The sequence below is a fragment of the Pituophis catenifer genome, unplaced genomic scaffold (assembly GCF_029215685.1).
Source record: "Pituophis catenifer annectens isolate HBS135680 unplaced genomic scaffold, rPitCat1.0.hap2 SCAF_5, whole genome shotgun sequence".
Taxonomy (NCBI): domain Eukaryota; kingdom Metazoa; phylum Chordata; class Lepidosauria; order Squamata; family Colubridae; genus Pituophis; species Pituophis catenifer.
The window spans coordinates 71693733-71712285 of record NW_027256885.1 but is presented as its reverse complement, the minus strand read 5'-3'; the positions used below and the strand labels follow the sequence as shown (position 1 = coordinate 71712285).

Below are 18553 nucleotides of genomic sequence, written 5' to 3'. Positions count from 1 at the left end.
CCAACTGTATTATGAAACCTCCAAAATATTGTATTCTAGTACATAAGGCACTGGACTAGCACTGGAGATCACAGGTATACTGTATGCTGTCACCCTAGGGGTCAACCCACTGTCACCTCAGGGTCTTTGAACTCCTGTACCTCCCAAATCTCCCATAAACTTCTTCCTGTCAGTCCTGGAGGGGGCCTGTTGCCAACAATGTTCTCTTCAAGGGGTGTGGTTTTTGTCAGCTTCTGGGCTCCATATTTGTTGGAATTTCAGAGTTTGCAGCCATGGCCTGGGTTCCAACTCCGGCTGCCAGCTCCAGTGGGTGTTCTGCCACCACTGGCCCTGGTCCACCTTAGCAGAGGGCTCCAAACCTGTCTCCTGCCTCTGGGCCTTGCACTCTCCCACTCGTCTCTGATCTGGGCTACCTACCTCTCTGCTGAAGCCCATTGACTCTCTGGGCTTTGGGCCGATTATTGCCTCCAACTCCCACTGGGCGACATTTCCAATTTCAGCCTGGCTCTTTGCTGTGTCACCACTGGCCTTCCACACTCGGTGCACACTCTCTACAGCAGTCCCCAGATCTCCAGCCCCTTCTGATCCATGGGGAATAGAATTTGAATCTATTCATTCTTCACAAATGGGGAAGGCATAAAAATTAGAGGGTATTCATTGACTGAACTATTATAGAGAGACTTTGTCTAAAAGAGCCAAGTAAAGGAAGAGAAGTGAAGGTTGGGTTCTGGAATGGGCAGGGACTCTTCTAATTCTTATGGGCCAGGACATTATTCAACATTATTTAAATGCCACAAAATCAAGCATATCTTTGGTGACTCTTCATTAAAAATTCAAATTAGTACCGGCTTGCTCTTTTGGTATCAAAGATATAAAGGCTGTTGTCCATGATGGGGGTATTTTACCCCCTTGTTGAATATTACGAAATAGATCTCTGAGTTGTTCCGCCATTTCAGCTTGCAAAGTTTTATAATACACTGCTGTCAAACCATCCGTTCCAGGAGCTTTGGCTGTTTTTAATTGTTTAATTGCTACTATTATCTCCTCCTCTGTTATAGGATAATTCATTCTTTCCTTTTGTTGATCAGTAATTTTTGTAACTCTTTTATCATCTAAGTATTTTTCTATAAGTCCATTCTGCACCTCCTCTTTAGCGTATAGTTTAGAATAATAGTCCACAAAAACTTCTTTAATTAATTTTTGTTGAAAAATTTCTTTCCCTCCAATATCAATACTATCAATAGTCCGTATACTCTGTTTTTTCCTCAATGTGTAGGCCAACCATCTGCCCGGTTTATTAGCATTGCAAAATGTATTATGCTTCGCATATTGTAAGTTTGTTGCAACTTGTTCCGCCATAAGCATTTGAAATTGATCTTTCAAGAGTTTTATAGCACCACGTGTTCTTTCATCTGTTGGATTTTTAATAAGTAACTGTTCTTTATTCTTTATTTCTGCTTCCAATTCAGATCTTTTCTTTTGTCGAATCAATCTATGTTTAGAGTTCATGTAAATAAGCACCCCTCTCATATATGCTTTGCTTGCATCCCACACAATTTCTATTGGGGTACCTTTATTCAGATTTATTTCAAAAAATTCTTTCAAGTGTTTCTTAAGTTCTATTGTATTTTTTTCATATCTGAACAAGTTCTCATTTAATCTCCAAGAGCGTCTCTCAGTCTTATCTATCTCAATTTCTATCCATACTGGGCTATGGTCAGTCAAAGTTCTTGGAAAAATCTTTGGTAAGGTAAAATATCTAGGAGTTCAGGTTGCAGAATCAAACATGAAATTGTTTCAAAATAATTATGAGGTGTTGTGGCGAGAGGTGCAGAAAGACATGGAGACTTGGAAAAAACTGCAGCTGTCTCTACTTGGAAGAATAGCAGCAGTTAAGATGAACATTTTGCCAAGATTTCTTTTTTTGTTCCAAATGATTCCGGTGCTTAAAAGTGACAAACAACTGAAAGTGTGGCAAACTGGAGTGAATAAGTTTGTCTGGAACGAGAAAAAGCCGAGAGTGAAATTGAAAATTATGCAAGATGTTCCAGAAAGGGGAGGTCTTAAACTTCCAAACCTACAGCTATATTACGATGCAGCAGCTTTGACTTTAACAAGTGATTGGTTTGGAAGGAAAAAGGCTGGAATATTGAATATAGAAAGTTTTGATCTTGAATTTGGATGGCATGCCTACTTATTTTATGACGACAAAGTTGATAAAGTATTTAAAAGCCATATACTTAGAGATTCTTTGTTGAGAGTTTGGAAGAAGCACCGATTCAAATGGGATTATAAAATACCGCTATGGCTGGATCTTGGTCATATTTTGTGGAATACAAATATAATGTCACTCGGGGGGGTTTTATACAAAGAGGTTCTTTTTACAGATGCTGGCAGATGGCAGCTGAAGACACTACAGACATTGTTGGCTGAAGGGATTAATTTAACTTGGCTACAATATAATCAACTACAATCGAGATGGAAAGAGGACCAAAAAACTGGTATTATGTTGCATGAGGAAGAATTGGTTAGACATATTAAAGAGAAAGGTCCAATGCATATCAAAAGGCTTTATAATGTTTTGCTAGAAAGGGATTCAGAAACTGAATTAGTTAAAGATTGTATGATTAAGTGGGCACAAAATTTTGAAGAACCAGTGATGTTGCAAACATGGGAAAAAATCTGGGTTCAGAATGTTAAATTTACACAGTCCCAGAATTTGAGGGAAAATTTCTATAAAATGTTTTATAGATGGCATTTAGATCCCAAAAAGTTGTCGTGTATGTACCCTAATGTTCAGCCAAAATGTTGGAGATGTGATTGTTTAGATGCCACATATTATCATGTTTGGTGGACCTGTAGGAAAGTTAAGGCTTTTTGGATAAAAATTTGGTGGGTCATGCAGAATGTTTTGAAGAAAAAAATTCAATTTTCTCCACAACTGTTTTTATTGGGTATAGTTAAGGGTTTTACATTGGGTGAAACAAAACTGATATTGTATATGATAACAGCAGCAAGATTGTTGATAGGTAAATACTGGAAAAACGAAGCTTTGCCCACTATTGAGGAATGGACTTTGAAGATGGCCAGTTTTGCAGAGATGGCGAAGATTTCAGCATACTTAAAAGACTGTTCACAAGAGACTTATGAATGGGAATGGAAAAAGTGGATAGAATATATTCAGAACAAATATCAAACTAGGAAATACCAAATAGCTTTCATTTGAAAATAATGTATTAGAAATATTTTAATGTAATGAAGAGGGGGAAAAAAAAATTATAAGGGGGAGGGAGGGGTTCAAGTTTTATACAAGTTTTATATTAAGGGGGGTTTCTTTACTTGATATGACTATATTGTGTGGAAGTCCGGGGGGGAGGGGAGGGTTAGGGAGGGTTAGGGAGGTTGGGAAGCTTGGGGTGGGTGTTGGGGGGGGGGAAAGGGGTGAAAATGTAACTGTAAAACTTTTGCAATAAAAAAAAAAATTCAAATTAGTGTAAACTCATTAGGCTCATTCATCTCCCACTTTGAGTTTAGACAGCCTGGTTCATGATAACTTTTCTTCACAATTTGAGTTGTCAAAAATGCAATCATATAAATGAAAACAGACACTGTAAAGTAGCTTTTAGTTCTTCTCTTTCTATGTTGGCACCCAGACATCCTACGTGGAAAGGAGCGTATGGTACAATGGGCTGCTTTTAAAGCTTATTTTTGCCTTTTAAGGGAAAACCGTTCAGTGAGGAAACATCTAAATGATCCATTATTTCATGGATAAGTAAGAGTATCTAACCAATCAGAATTATCCCTTTTCCAAGCTGACTTCTAAACAGAGTAACTTTACAGAGTAAGGACATGCCTATATATTATATATGAGATAAATCATGCTGATCAAGCCGTAAAATGCACAGGAAACAGCTACAAGGATGCTTAGCAGTGAAAACAGCTGTTCAGTTTATAAATTAAAACAGGATGCACAACATATTCCATTTTTATTTATTTGATAAGCAGCAGTATTGTGTTTTTTGTTTTTACATTTCAGTATAGATACAATTATTATGTCATCTGCCATATTACAATATTTAGTCTGTTTTGTCTTTTAAGGTACATTAAAAAAGCATCAACTGCAAATGTGGGAGGATGGAGTGGTGGAAGGGGAAGAATGGTATCCAACCAAAATGTTAAAGTTTTAAGAAATGTCATAATGATATGAACTCAGGATATCTATAGGCTTTTTTTCTTCACTGGTGCTCATGACATGTCATTGATGATGTTGTAAACAGCAGAAAAAACAGGGGTTGCCAAGTGACCAGTTATGGAGGCACCATAGATTTACTACCCCACCCACACAACACACAAAGCAGAGACAGAAATTATCTCCTTACAGCTGTATCTGCAGAATATTAAACTCATGCTACATAGCTGTACTCTTCTGCTGAGGCCTGGCTCCGTTCAATGTACTGTTTGTCTATCAGAACTTCAATACACTTCTTAATCATGCTGATACTTGGGTTAAACCTAGCTCTTGATTGGCTAATTACCTGTGGAAAGGAGAGAAGAAAGATAAAACTTGATGTAAATGCTGACTTCTTAAAAAAGTTGGAAAAAAACCCTTCAAAACCAAGCAAATTGTATCTTTTTAAAGAAAAACACAGATTCCTTTTCTCAGAATTGCAAGACAGTTTGTGTATTTTTGGAGCAGGTGAAGAGTTTGGATGAAAGTTCATAATCCATGCAGAGGCAGCAATGTTTAGGATCACAACTTCTGGAAGAACAGTTTTGTGAAAATGAAAAAATGCTATCACACAATTCACACCTGCATGCTAATATGCCATGTGTCCAGTGGTGGGTTTCAACCGGTGTTACCACCGGTTCGCTTTGTGCATGCGCACTGAATTTCAGAACAGCTGAGGCACGGCAATCCGCTCTTCCGCGCCTATCAGCTGGGCTAAAAACAAACGAATATAGGTAGGTATAGCGCAGGGGCAGGCAGGAGGGCCCAACTGATGGTCAGAGAGAATTGGTTCGCTCTCACCTCACCATCTCCATAATTGGACTTAATTCTCACTAACAGAGATGAAATGATAGAAGTTGTTGAAGCCACAGGAACCTTGGGGGCAAGTGATCACGCAATATTGGAATTCAACATTATGCAAACACAAGTAGTAGAACAAAGTCAAACTAGAGTCTTGGACTTTAAGAGAACTAATTTCAATAAACTTAGAGAGAGCTTGAGAAGGATTCCATGGATGAGAATCCTCAAGGGGAAAACAACTCAAGAAGCTTGGGAAATTTTGAAAAGTGAGATTATAAAAGCCCAGTCTACCACAATACCAATGAAGAAGAAAAATAATAGCTCTCAAAAGAAACCAGCATGGCTGCATAAAGAACTCTCTAACAAATTGAAAGACAAAAAGGACAAGTATAAAAAGTGGAAAGAGGGGCAAATAACTAAGGCAGAATATCAGCAAATAGCCCGAGCCTGTAAAGATGAAGTGAGGAAAGCTAAGGCTCACAATGAACAAAGGCTTGCGACTAAAGTAAAAAATAACAAAAAAAGCTTCTTCCAACATATTAAAAACAAGAAAAAAGTCAAGGAAACAATTGGCCCATTGCTGGGAGAAAGTGGCAAGAAGGTGACAAGCAACAGGGAGAAAGCAGAACTACTTAACTCATTTTTTGCATCTGTCTTTACACAAAAGGAAAAAACAGTCCAACCTATCAAAAACAGCACCACAAAAAACAGATTAGGAACACAAGTTAAAATAGGGAAGAAAATGGTAAGTGAACACCTGTCTACCCTAGACGAGTTCAAATCACCAGGACCAGATGGATTACACCCCAAGGTTCTGAAGGAACTGGCAGACGAACCACTGAACTATATCTTTCAAAGATCCTGGAACACAGGGGAACTGCCAGAGGACTGGAAAAGAGCCGATGTAGTTCCCATCTTCAAAAAAGGAAAAAAAAAAAAAAACAGATCTGGGAAACTACAGACCTATCAGTCTGACCTCAATACCAGGGAAGATTCTGGAAAAGATAATCAAGCAACGAATCACCAAACACCTAGAAGCAAACAAAGTAATAACCAAAAGCCAACATGGGTTTGTCAAAAACAGATCATGCCAGACTAATCTTATTGCATTCTTTGACAAAGTGACAAAATTAGTGGACCAGAGGAATGCTGTCGATATAATTTACTTGGACTTCAGTAAAGCATTTGATAAAGTAGACCATAACCTATTACTAGATAAAGTAGAAAAATGTGGGTTAGACAGCATCACAACCAGATGGATTCGTAACTGGCTGACCAACCGCACTCAATGTGTAGTCCTCAATGGAACTGCATCTACATGGAGGGAGGTATGCAGTGGAGTACCCCAGGGCTCTGTTTTAGGCCCAGTGCTCTTCAACATCTTCATCAATGACTTGGATGAGGGGATAAATGGGGAACTCATCAAATTTGCAGATGACACCAAGCAGGCAGGAATAGCCAACACTCCAGAAGATAGGCTCAAGATACAGAAGGATCTTGACAGACTTGAACATTGGGCGCTATCTAACAAAATGAAATTCAACAGTGAAAAAAGTAAGGTTCTACATTTAGGGAAGAAAAACAAAATGCACAGGTACTGTATATGTGGTACCTTGCTCAATAGTAGTAACTGTGAGAGGGATCTTGGAGTCCTAGTGGACAACCATTTAGATATGAGCCAGCAGTGTGCAGCAGCTGCCAAAAAAGCCAACACAGTTCTGGGCTGCATAAACAGAGGGATAGAATCAAAATCATGTGAAGTGTTAATACCACTTTATAATGCCTTGGTAAGGCCACACTTGGAATATTGCATTCAGTTTTGGTTGCCACGATGTAAAAAAGATGTGGAGACTCTAGAAAGAGTGCAGAGAAGAGCAACAAAGATGATTAGGGGACTGGAGGCTAAAACATATGAAGAACGGTTGCAGGAACTGGGTATGTCTAGTTTAATGAAAAGAAGGACTAGGGGAGACATGATAGCAGTGTTCCAATATCTCAGGGGTTGCCACAAAGAAGAGGGAGTCAAACTATTCTTCAAAACACCTGAGGGTAGAACAAGAAGCAATGGGTGGAAACTAATCAAGGAGAGAAGCAATTTAGAACTAAGGAGAAATTTCCTGACAGTTAGAACAATTAATCAGTGGAACAACTTGTCTGCAGAAGTTGTGAATGCTCCAACACTGGAAATTTTAAGAAGATGTTGGATAACCATCTGTCTGAAGTGGTGTAGGGTTTCCTGCCTGGGCAGGGGGTTGGACTAGAAGACCTCCAAGGTCCCTTCCAACTCTGTTATTCTATTTCTATTTCTATTTCTTCGCTACCGGCTCGCCCAAACTGGGGAGAACCGGTAGCAACCCACCACTGCATGTGTCTCCATGAACAAGCTCAGAATTGCAAGTAAACTGAATCCCTAAGACAAGACAAGGGCCACCAAAACTCTTTCTGATGCAAGGCAACATAATTGAAGTTGGTCAATTGGTGGCAGTTAAAGAATATTGAGCACAAAGTGTGTATCTGTAACCCACTACAGATATTCCTCACTTAATGACCAGTCTCTTAGTAACCATTTTAAATTCCAACAGACCCCCAAAAGCTACTTATGACCTGGTTTTAGAGTTCTGACAGCTCAACATACCCCCGTAGCCACATGACCATATTTCGGGCACTTGGAAATGGGCTCATCTTTACAGCCAGTTGCAATGTTCCATGGTCACGTGACTGATTTATGACTTTTTTTGGCCAGTTTCTGGCCTTTTCAGCCAGTTTCTGGCAAAAAACGCACATAAGAATACACTGATTTGCTTAATGACTGCCAAAAGTTGTAAAATTATGTCTGGTCACCTGGGTGCCCAAACTTACAACCATCATGACTTATGATGGAAATTCCAGGCTCCATTACGGTCATCAGTCAAGGACTACCTGTATTCTAAAACCATGGTTCAAGCATTTAACATGGCACACTTTATTTCAACTGCCACAGGAGAACCATCTTATTTCTATTTGGCACAGCCAAACATCCCATTTAACAAGATCTCCTAAATGTTTACATGCCAAGAAGTAAATAATCTTACCTCCTGAATGAGAGCATTGTGTCGCAATAACTTTCGTGCTTTCATGATGCGGACAATTGCAGCTTGAAGGTACATTTTCCTATCTTCATCTACAGCACTTCTTGTTTGCTCCATTTCCTGCAATACAAGACAATGTAATTCAGTGGGTTACTAGCTATAATCACGTGCAGATGCCTATTCAAAGGACATATTCTTTCATGATCCAGATGAGAGCTATTCTTTTCTTAGTAAACTATATGGAAGAAGATAATCCTCTGGCACTCTTAGAAGCTAAAGGAAATATGAATGAGGAACCATGGGAGTCCCTTCCTTTAGCTATTTTGCAAAGTTTAAACCAGTGTTTTTTCAAACTTCACAACTTTAAGATGTATGGACTTTAATTCCCAGAATTCCCCAGCCAGCATGGAGAAGTCCACACATCTTAAAGTTGCCAAGTTTGAAAAACACAGGTTTAAACAAAGAGGCTGATAGCTAAAAATAGATTTGAGTAGGCAACACTTGGTTTGATTCTGTAAGGCAACTCTTCTACAGTAATTTCATTGGGACAACACACCAGCTATATTGTGATTTGGCTTTCCATGTTGCCCAAAACTAGGCAACATGATGCAGATTATGAATAAATCTCTTACCTATTATTATAGAGGTAATCCTCGACTTATGACCACAATTGAGTCCAAAATTTCTGTTGTTAAGTGAGATATTTGTTAAGTGAGTTTTGCCCCATTTTACGACATTTTTGTCACAGTTGTTAAGTGACTCACTGCAGTTTTTAGTAACCCAGTTGTTAAGTGAATCTGGCTTCCCCATTGACTTTGCTTGTCAGAAGATCACAGAAGGTGATCACATGACCCTGGGACATAGCAACCGTCATAAAGGTATGAACCAGTTGCAAAACATCTAAATTTTGATTATGTGACTGTGGGGCAAAGGTCATAACTGTTAAAAATGGTCATAAGTCACTTTTTTCAGTGCCATTGTAGGTTTAAAAGGTCACTAAATGAACTGTTGTAAGTTGAGGACTATCTGTAGTGAAGAACATCACACAAACTATGGCTATGTTCTTATATTAATGCTGGATTCACTGAATATTCCTAAATATTGTGGTAGAAGTCCAAATAATGTATAGTAGTATAGAAGCAGAGCACCAAACATTCTTCCTTCCTCTCTGTGGTGAACAAAATCACCATTGAGAATGTCTTTTATTATTATCATAACAGCTCTGTATAATCCTCAGGCTCAAAGGAGATATGTCACTGAATACCAGGCTGCTGCATACAACTACAATAGAGAGTTACTATTTTGTGTTTACCTTCTGGGTTTCCTGGGATTATCAGGGCAGGATGGAAAAGAGAATGCTGAACTAAATGAACCACTAGCCAGATTCAGTTCAGCTTATCTTCTTTTAATCAGAACCACTTACAAAGGAAAAACTCCAGACACAATAAAAATTGAATATTATGGAACTACCATTGAAGATAGCAATAGCAATAGCACTTAGACTTATATACTGCTTCATAGTGCTTTTACAGCCCTCTCTAAGCGGTTTACAGAGTCAGCCTATTGCCCCCAACAATCTGGGTCCTCATTTTACCAACCTTGGAAGGATGGAAGGCTGAGTCAACCTTGAGCTGGTGAGATTTGAACTGCTGAACTGCAGCTAGCAGTCAGCTGAAGTAGCCTGCAGTGCTGCACTCTAACCACTGTGCCACCTCGGCTCTTGAAAAAGAATTGATAATTTTAAGATCTTAAACAAATGTAAGGAAGCACAATACTTGTTTTTGTGTTCTTTAAATTATACGATCTGGAATGAAATCAACAAAATACTTTTTTAGAATGTGAAGTAAGGCACTATATAAACTGCTGTATTTTAAGGAATGAACTAAAATTGTTTTTCCCATGAAATTTACTAGCTACATCCACAGGTAGTGGAAACCACCATGCTGCTCACTTATAAGCAATCCACAATTCTGGTTACCTGGGATGTCTGGAAGTGGTAAATGGATCTTACCTTGCACTGAAAATGCATAGGGTTGCATTTCCAAAAAAGATTCCAAGTTATGTCAAAGAGTAGAGAATAGGTAGTTTTCACCAGATTGAAATGAAAAAGAACCAAGCAGCAATAAATAAAAAAACAGAATACATTTTTGTCCATGTTTGTTTTTTTATGGTTAATTTCAAAAAGACACACATTTAGAAATATTTCTGATTCTCCCATCTAAAATGTATTTTCCCTTCTCATTTTGAGTCTTAATACCTAATTGCATTGTATTGTCTAATCACTGAAAACAAATCCTGAATTCTTCTTTAATTCCCCAAACCTTTGGGAATATGAAATTTTAAAAATCAGAAAAACTAGTTAGGTAAAATCATTAAACAAGCTGCTTTTTAATTATTTATCTCTGGTATTATTAGTAAATGTTTGAGTTAGTTTTAAAGCAGGCCTGCTGAAAGCAATGGAGCTTGTTAGAATAGAATAGAATAGAATAGATTTTTTTATTGGCCAAGTGTGATTGGACACACAAGGAATTTGTCTTGGTGCATATACTCTCAACCCATAGTTGAGACAATGCCACTAGACAAGGCAATGTCAAAAAGTCCTGTTTCCCATATTAAAATATCCTTACACAGACTCCAACCGTTTTCAAGTTTTAGTTTTATGTTTCAATAAGTGGCAACACTAAGTCTCTTGTCTGGGCTCAGCTACTAATAAATGTCAGAACTGGTTAGTACTGGGACAAGGAAGGACTATATAGGCTAGCCTCGGAAGACCATAAAATATTTTGGAAGAAAAGAATGCCAAGAAAACTGTACAGAAATGTCCAGGTGAGCTTGACTCCAAAGAGATGTTATTTGGTGTTATACCCCTCATGGAATACAGCTATGGCTTGTTAATGACATTAATAATACTTGCCTGTGGGGTGTCTTTTTGCATTGAAGAAGTGATTTTAAATTTTGTTCGTTTACTGCTGAAATTCATATTTAATGAAAAAGTGGACTCTGCCTCTACATTCTCCTGCAAGAAAAAGAAAGTGGGTTTTTTTCTCCTTTCACACACATGTAAATGATGCCAAACTTATCAACAACTTGTTGCTTTAAGGAAGAACATCTTACTTAAAAAATCTGTGCTTGCATATGGATTACATCTCCACTGCTGAAATATAAACATATTGCTACTTATTCAATTTGGCAAGTTTGAACTACTTAAATTCTCTATAGAGCAGTTTGGATGCCCAAGGTAGTGAAGGTAGTATACATGTGTTCAAACTAAACTCAATATAATTCTTTCAATAAAAGGAACACAGAAACACTCATTTTAATAGGATTAACATATAGTAAATGTACGGTAATCTTTTTGGAAAATAAATAACTTGTGGCAACAGAATAAAGGACAGAATACTTTATAGTTACGATTTCAGTCTATTGGATAAAAAAAAACTTTAAGAGTAGGTTTAAATTCTAATGAGAAAAGGCACAGTTCAATACTACCATTGGCTCTATGACTGTATTTGTGCCATAATTTGTACAGAGCATCAATCAGTATATTCAGTCAATGACCAGCAAAATTTAAAAGAAAAGAAAAACAGAGTGAAGCAAATAAATATAATATACTAACAGCTAGCAAAATAAATCACAGAATATAACGTTCACTCCTCTATTACTGTATTAATACAGTTCTTATCTGGGTGATAAATCTAAAACACTTGATATAAAAAAATAAAAACTATATATTCCCTACAATTAATAGTTAAGATGTATCAAACCAAATAGTATTTTAAAACAAAAGTAAATACAGTATCTTTTTCACTAATTATATCTTGCTTTCATCGCAGCAATACAAAATTTAGCTACTGCATACTTAATGTCTTTAAATCCAAAAAGGGAAGGTTAATGTAAACTTTATCTGGCCTCCCAGGGAATTTATCTACTAGGGGTACAAAGTAGATTGTACCCATAACTCCTCAGGGTGCCGTCAGCCAAGTTATGTCGGCTGGCGACGCCCAGGGGGAGGGCCTTCTCTGTGGGAGCCCCAGCCCTGTGGAATGAACTGCCCCCGGAAATTCGTAAGATATCTGACCTCCGGGTGTTTCGCTGCGCATTGAAGACCCTGTTGTTCCGCCAGGCAGGGCTGTCAATATAATAATTTTAAATTGGGGTATTTTAAATTTATTGGGGTTTTAAATTTGAGCCATTTATTTAATTATTTTAAATTTTATATCATTGTTTTGTTTGTGTTTTTAAATAGGCTGTACACCGCCCTGAGTCCTTCGGGAGAAGGGCGGTATAGAAATAAAATTATTATTATTATTATTATTATAACAGATAAATGTCTATGTAAAATTTATAATATAGTAATATGTGTGAGACAGTTTCAACCTCCTCATTATGGGCAAATAATTTGTAGAATAAGCCACAACTAGCTGAGATAACACCACCACCACCAACAGAGTTGGAAGGGACCTTAGAGGTCTTCTAGTCCAACCCCCTGCTCAGGCAGGAAACCCTATACCATTTCAGACAAATGGTTGTTCAATCTCTTCTTAAAAACTTCCAGTGTTGGATCACCCACAACTTCTGGAGGCAAGTTGTTCCACTGATTAATTGTTCTGTCAGAAAATGTATCTGTAGTTCTAGGTTGGTTCTCTCCTTGATTAGTTTCCATCCATTGCTTCTATAGGTTGACCCCCTCTTCTTTGTGACATCCCCTTAAGATATTGGAATACTGCTATGATGTCACCCCAGTCCTTTTCATTAAACTAGACATACCCAATTCCTGTAACCGTTCTTTATATGTTTTAGCCTCCAGTGCCCTACTCATCTCTGCTGCTCTTCTTTGTACTCTTTCTAGAGTCTCAACATCTTTTTTACATTGTGGCCACCGAAACTGGATGCAGTATTCCAAGTCTGGTCTTACCAAAGCATTAGAAAGTGGTATTAACACTTCACCCGACCTTGAACTTCCAGTGAAAAGATGGCCAATTGATGACACGCCCAGGGATCTCTGAAGGGCTTTTCCCTGGACTGTAGCTTTTTCAAGTTACCAACAGAAGGAACTGGCATTCCTTTAGTTTATATGACTCTCTTGGGTTAGAGAGAGTCCTAGAATCATCCCACAAGATCCTCTGTGCCGCAATGGGTCTGCAAGTAGCTTCAGGAGCTGTGCTTCGAACTAGCCTGCATGCCAGCAGCTGGGGGGCAGGGCTGCAATCAGTTCATTGTTGAAGAAGCAGCTGTTTTGGAATTTATTTTTCAAACAGACAGTAAGTTGTGCCATTCATTTCTTAATCATTTTTAAGGACTATTAATCTTTATTACTGTCAGGGAATGAAGATTTAACAGCTGTAAGCTGATGGAAGGTTATAAGCGGAGGTAACTGAAAGCTGATAGGAATGAGGCAGCAGGGTAGAAGCTGGGTAAGAAGCTGCCTATATAAGGGAAGCTATTAGAGGGCGTTTTCTTCTCATGTTCTCTCTCGTCCTGCATCTCATAGCTATCCTTGTGTCAGTAGCTGTATGATAAGGTATTTACCACGTATACGTCTATATATATTTAGCTGTAGATAAAACCACTATTAATTATCTAAAGCAGTGATGGCTAACCTTTTTGCCATCATGTGTGGGGGGGGAGGGGGGATCATGCTCACGCATGCCCACACCCATAATTCTATGCACCCCACCCCCACGCATTTGCACGTGACCCCCCGCTCCCCCCCAGTCCTGGCACGTGATGCCACGGTGGGCCTGGTAGGCCCGTTTTTCTCTCTCCCCAGGCTCCAGAGCCTTTCTAGGAGCTTGGGGAGGGCGAAAACGGCCTCACCCCCCCAGAGGCTGGAAACGGCCATTTCTGGCCTCCGGAGGGCCTCCAGGGTGGTGGTGAACGCCATTTTCACCCTCCCCAAGCTCCTAGAAAGGCTCTGGAGGCTGGGGAGAGCGAACCACGGGCCTCTCCCCCCCCCCGAGGCCCTCCGGAGGCAGGAAACAGCCTGTTTCCCTACTTCCAGTGGGCCCAGAAGGCCTGAAAATAAGCTGGCTGGCGTGCCAGAGCTGAGCTTGTGTGCCCACCGATATGGCCATAGGTTCGCCATCACGGATCTAAAGCAGGGGTGAAATGCTCCCGGTTCGGACTGGATCACCTGATCCGGTAGCGATGGCGGCGGATGGTTCGGAGAACCGGTAGCAAAAATCCCTGCCCCCACCATGCCCAGCTGAGCCGCGCGATCATCAGAGGTTTTTTTACTTTTAAAAGCATTTTTTCTACAACCTCTTCGGAAGAAAAAATGCTTTTAAAAGTAAAAAAAAAAAAAAAAGCCTCTGATGATTGTGCAGCTCAGCTGGGATCATCAGAGGCTTTTCAAAGCATTTTTTTCTGCAACCTCTTGGCCGAAGAGGTAGTAAAAAAAATGCTTTGAAAAGTCTCTGGCAACTCCCAGCTGAGTTGCCTGATTGGCAGAGGCTTTTCAAAGCATTCAAAAAAATGCTTTGAAAAGTTAAAAAAAAAAAACAAACTTGGCCATGCCCACCCAGTCACATTAACCGCCCCAAACCACGCTGACAGAACCGGTAGTAACAAATTTTACATTTCACCCCTGATCTAAAGGCTCTATGTGCTGTGTTTTGCTCCTTGGTTTATCTCATAATACTAGTCACGCTGCCTAAACTCTAACAATTACACTAAAAGAGGGTCTCTTTAGCCACAGCCTGTTATACTTTTTTGAAGATCTGCGCCATTTTGGGGATTTCTTGTTAAACAACAATGAAGAAGGCTGCTGAAGACAAGCTAAAATAAGGAAGTGTGGAGTTTTTTTTTTTTTTAATGGAGAAATGTAAGAACAGAAGGTTGTGGTTCTAGTTTATTATTTTTAGTAATTTGTAGCTTGGTCTGCTTTGCTGTGGGTGGCTAAAACTTTCCAATTTTTATGTTTCCTGATTGACCAGCAATTCTTAAGTGACTTACAAAAAAGCTACTCTTTAACTAAAGAGGGAGTTAAGAAGATGGAGGAGCAAATTATTACAGATGTATTTCAAAAATCCATCAGTTCATAGATCAGCTATGCTCCAAGGTTGTTAAAAAAACTACTCAAACTACTTCAGAGATGCAAATATGTATAGAAAGTTACCAAACCACTGAGGCAATTTCACAAGTAGCTGACAATGCCGAGTCGTCGATTGCAATTTTGGAATATAAACCTGTCACGAATGTTTCCAGGATTGCTGTGGCTACTTGCCTACTCACAAACAGTATGGTTTCAATCAAGCCATCTCCTGTTTGTAATTACCTGCAAGCCTTCCCCGCCCTAGTTAATTGCAGGTTAACTCCCCATATAAGCAAGGACCTTTTCGCTTGCTACTCGGGCCTAACGCTGTTTAGGCCTAGATGCAAGAGCTCTTGCTGGAAGCTGCAAGCAGAGCTCAGTGCAACCTCGCAGATGGGAGGAGAAGCACAGATAAGGACTCCAGATGCTGTTGCAGAGAAACTCCTACGGATGCTTGCCTTTTGCTGTTTTGAAGCACGCAAGCTATCATCGGGACTGCTGTTGCTGGACATTCTTCCTCCCACAAACTTCAAGCTACGTTTGCTGTTTGAACTGTTTTTACTTCAGGTGACTTTTAGCTGTGAAGTTTGTGCTGCTGCCCTTCTAATACCTCAATGATGTATTGACACCGAAGCTGCTTATCTTCATGTTAGCTTTATTCTCTTGTGAACTGTTTCGGTATTGTGGAGAGGAATCTAGGGAGATAGCCTTGCTTCACATAACCAAGATAAGACTTTTTTACTAATGTGCTTTTTTAAAGACATAGTGCTTTTTAAGTGTTTTAAAGTAAATTATATTTTTACACAAGACGCCTCTGTTAGATTTATTTCAGTCTCAGTGTGTTTGCTCATGAGCTGGTTCACGGTCCGGGGTACCCCTCAACCCCATTCCCTAACAAAACCTGACACCAATTTTTATTATGATGTGTAGGAAGTTAGCACCCACCCCTTTCCTGGAAGAGTGAAATATTTTAGGAAATATGAAAAAGGCAGAATATTTCCCTGGATGAGAAATGGAGAAGCATATTTTACAGACAAAGCAGCTCCCACCTTCTTGCCCCCCCCCACCCTTTGTTAATGGGCCATTAAGGCCTGGGCCAGTCTATTCTACATAACAACGATCTACTTCCTTCAGGCAGAACCATAGTAGGAATTGCCAAAAATCCAACAAAGATAGGATTAGCCCTCTACACAATAGCAGCAGAAACTCACCACATGTGACCTGGGAAGCACATGTGACCATCAGCCAGCAAGGCCCCCACCCCCTGGGAGTCTGACAACCAATCAGGATACTCTTTTGGGGCCCCAAGAAATGCAGAGCCAGAGAGAGCATAAAAACCCGAGGATTTACTGTATCTGCCCTTTTCTGTTCAGGAACTCAAGCCATGTGATCCTGTCCACCATTAAACCATCTTTCCAAGCAGTCTCCATGTTTCCAGTGTCTGTTTCCCCACTTGGAGCAGAACCTAGAAGGATGTTTCTTCCAACAGATGGTTTAACTATAAACCTTCCAACACAATTGAAAGAGCTCCAAAAAAATCTGCAACTTTTAAACGGACAAGTTTGGGACTTTTTCCTCATGGACATTAACAAGGTTGAGAAATCCTTGAGAAAAAGAGAAGCTTATAATGACTTGACAAATATTCCAGAGAAGAAAATGATTTTATTCCATGAAGACAAGCTGGAAGGAGTGACTTAATTAGGATGGATTTTTATCGTCTGATATTTGTAATTGAAAGTCTGAATCTAAAGTTTGAAAATGTATTTTTTCTTTATATATAATGCTTAAGTAATTCCTAAAGTTAGTAAAATATTATTGAAAGTGTATTTGAAAGTATTTTTGTTAAGAGAAAGTTAAAGAAAAAGATGTATTAGCTTAAAGAAAAGTTTTGAGTTTTAAAAAGGAGGTATACAAGAAGAAAAAAAAATTCTGTGTGAGTAACTTGGAGTGATCTAAATTTAATGAGTTAATTTTAGTTGGAATTTTATTGGTCTGAAAGTGAACTTTAAAGTACAGGTGAAACTCGAAAAATTAGAATATTGTGCAAAAGTTTATTTATTTCAGTAATGCAACTTAAAAGGTGAAACTAATATATGAGATAGACTCATTACATGCAAAGCGAGATAGTTCAAGCCTTGATTTGTCATAATTTTGATGATTATGGCTTACAGCTCATGAAAACCCCAAATTCACAATCTCAGAAAATTAGAATATTACATGAAATCAATAAAACAAGGATTGTACATAGAACAATATCAGACCTCTGAAAAGTATAAGCATGCATATGTACTCAGTACTTGGTTTGGGCCCCTTTTGCATCAATTACTGCCTCAATGCGGCGTGGCATGGATGCTATCAGCCTGTGGCACTGCTGAGGTGTTATGGAAGACCAGGATGCTTCAATAGCGGCCTTCAGCTCTTCTGCATTGTTCGGTCTCATGTCTCTCATCTTTCTCCTGGCAATGCCCCATAGATTCTCTATGGGGTTCAGGTCAGGCGAGTTTGCTGGCCAATCAAGCACAGTAATCCCATGGTCATTGAACCAGGTTTTGGTACTTTTGGCAGTGTGGGCAGGTGCCAAGTCCTGCTGGAAAATGAAGTCAGCATCCCCATAAAGCTCGTCTGCGGAAGGAAGCATGAAGTGCTCCAAAATCTCCTGGTAGACGGCTGCGTTGACCCTGGACTTAATGAAGCACAGTGGACCAACACCAGCAGATGACATGGCTCCCCAAATCAACACAGACTGTGGAAACTTCACACTGGACTTCAAGCATCTTGCAGTGTGTGCCTCTCCATTCTTCCTCCAGACTCTGGGTCCTTGGTTTCCAAATGAGATGCAAAAGTTGCTCTCATCAGAAAAGATGACTTTTTTTCTTTAGCCCAGGTAAGACACTTCTGACGTTGTTTGTTGTTCAGGAGCGGCTTGACAAGAGGAATACGACATTTGAAGCCCATGTCCAGGATCTGTCTCTGTGTGGTGGCTCTTGATGCACTGACTCCAGCCTCAGTCCACTCCTTGTGAAAGTCCCCAACACTTTTGAATGGCCTTTTCCTGACAATCCTCTCCATCCCTGCTGCTTGTGCACCTTTTTCTCCCACACTTTTCCCTTCCACATAACTTTCTATTAATGTGCTTTGATACAGCACTTTGGGAACATCCAACTTCTTTTGCAATTACCTTTTGAGGCTTTCCCTCCTTATGGAGGGTGTCAATGATGGTTTTCTGCACAACTGTCAAGTCAGCAGTCTTTCCCATGATTGTGATTCCTACTGAACCAGACTGAGAGACCATTTAAAGGCTCAGGAACCCTTTGCAGGTGTTATGGCTTAATTAGCTGATTAGAGTGGGACACTTTGAGCCTAGAATATGGAACCTTTTCACAATATTCTAATTTTCTGAGATTGTGAATTTGGGGTTTTCAT

At 39.5% G+C, this 18553-nt stretch overlaps 1 protein-coding gene across 4 annotated transcripts in view; it reads right to left on the bottom strand.

The window, feature by feature from the left end:
- Positions 1-4028: 4028 nt before the first annotated feature.
- Positions 4029-18553, bottom strand: part of CUL2 (cullin 2) — a 156809-nt gene continuing 142284 nt past the window's right edge. For all 4 annotated transcript variants that reach the window (XM_070944641.1, XM_070944642.1, XM_070944644.1 and 1 more), the window contains 3 exons: positions 11012-11113; positions 8101-8217; positions 4029-4535 (listed from right to left, as the gene is read on the bottom strand). In XM_070944641.1, coding sequence (XP_070800742.1) covers positions 4404-4535; positions 8101-8217; positions 11012-11113 — 351 coding nt within the window. In that variant the 3' untranslated portion in view covers positions 4029-4403. The remainder of the gene's footprint in view (positions 4536-8100; positions 8218-11011; positions 11114-18553) is intronic.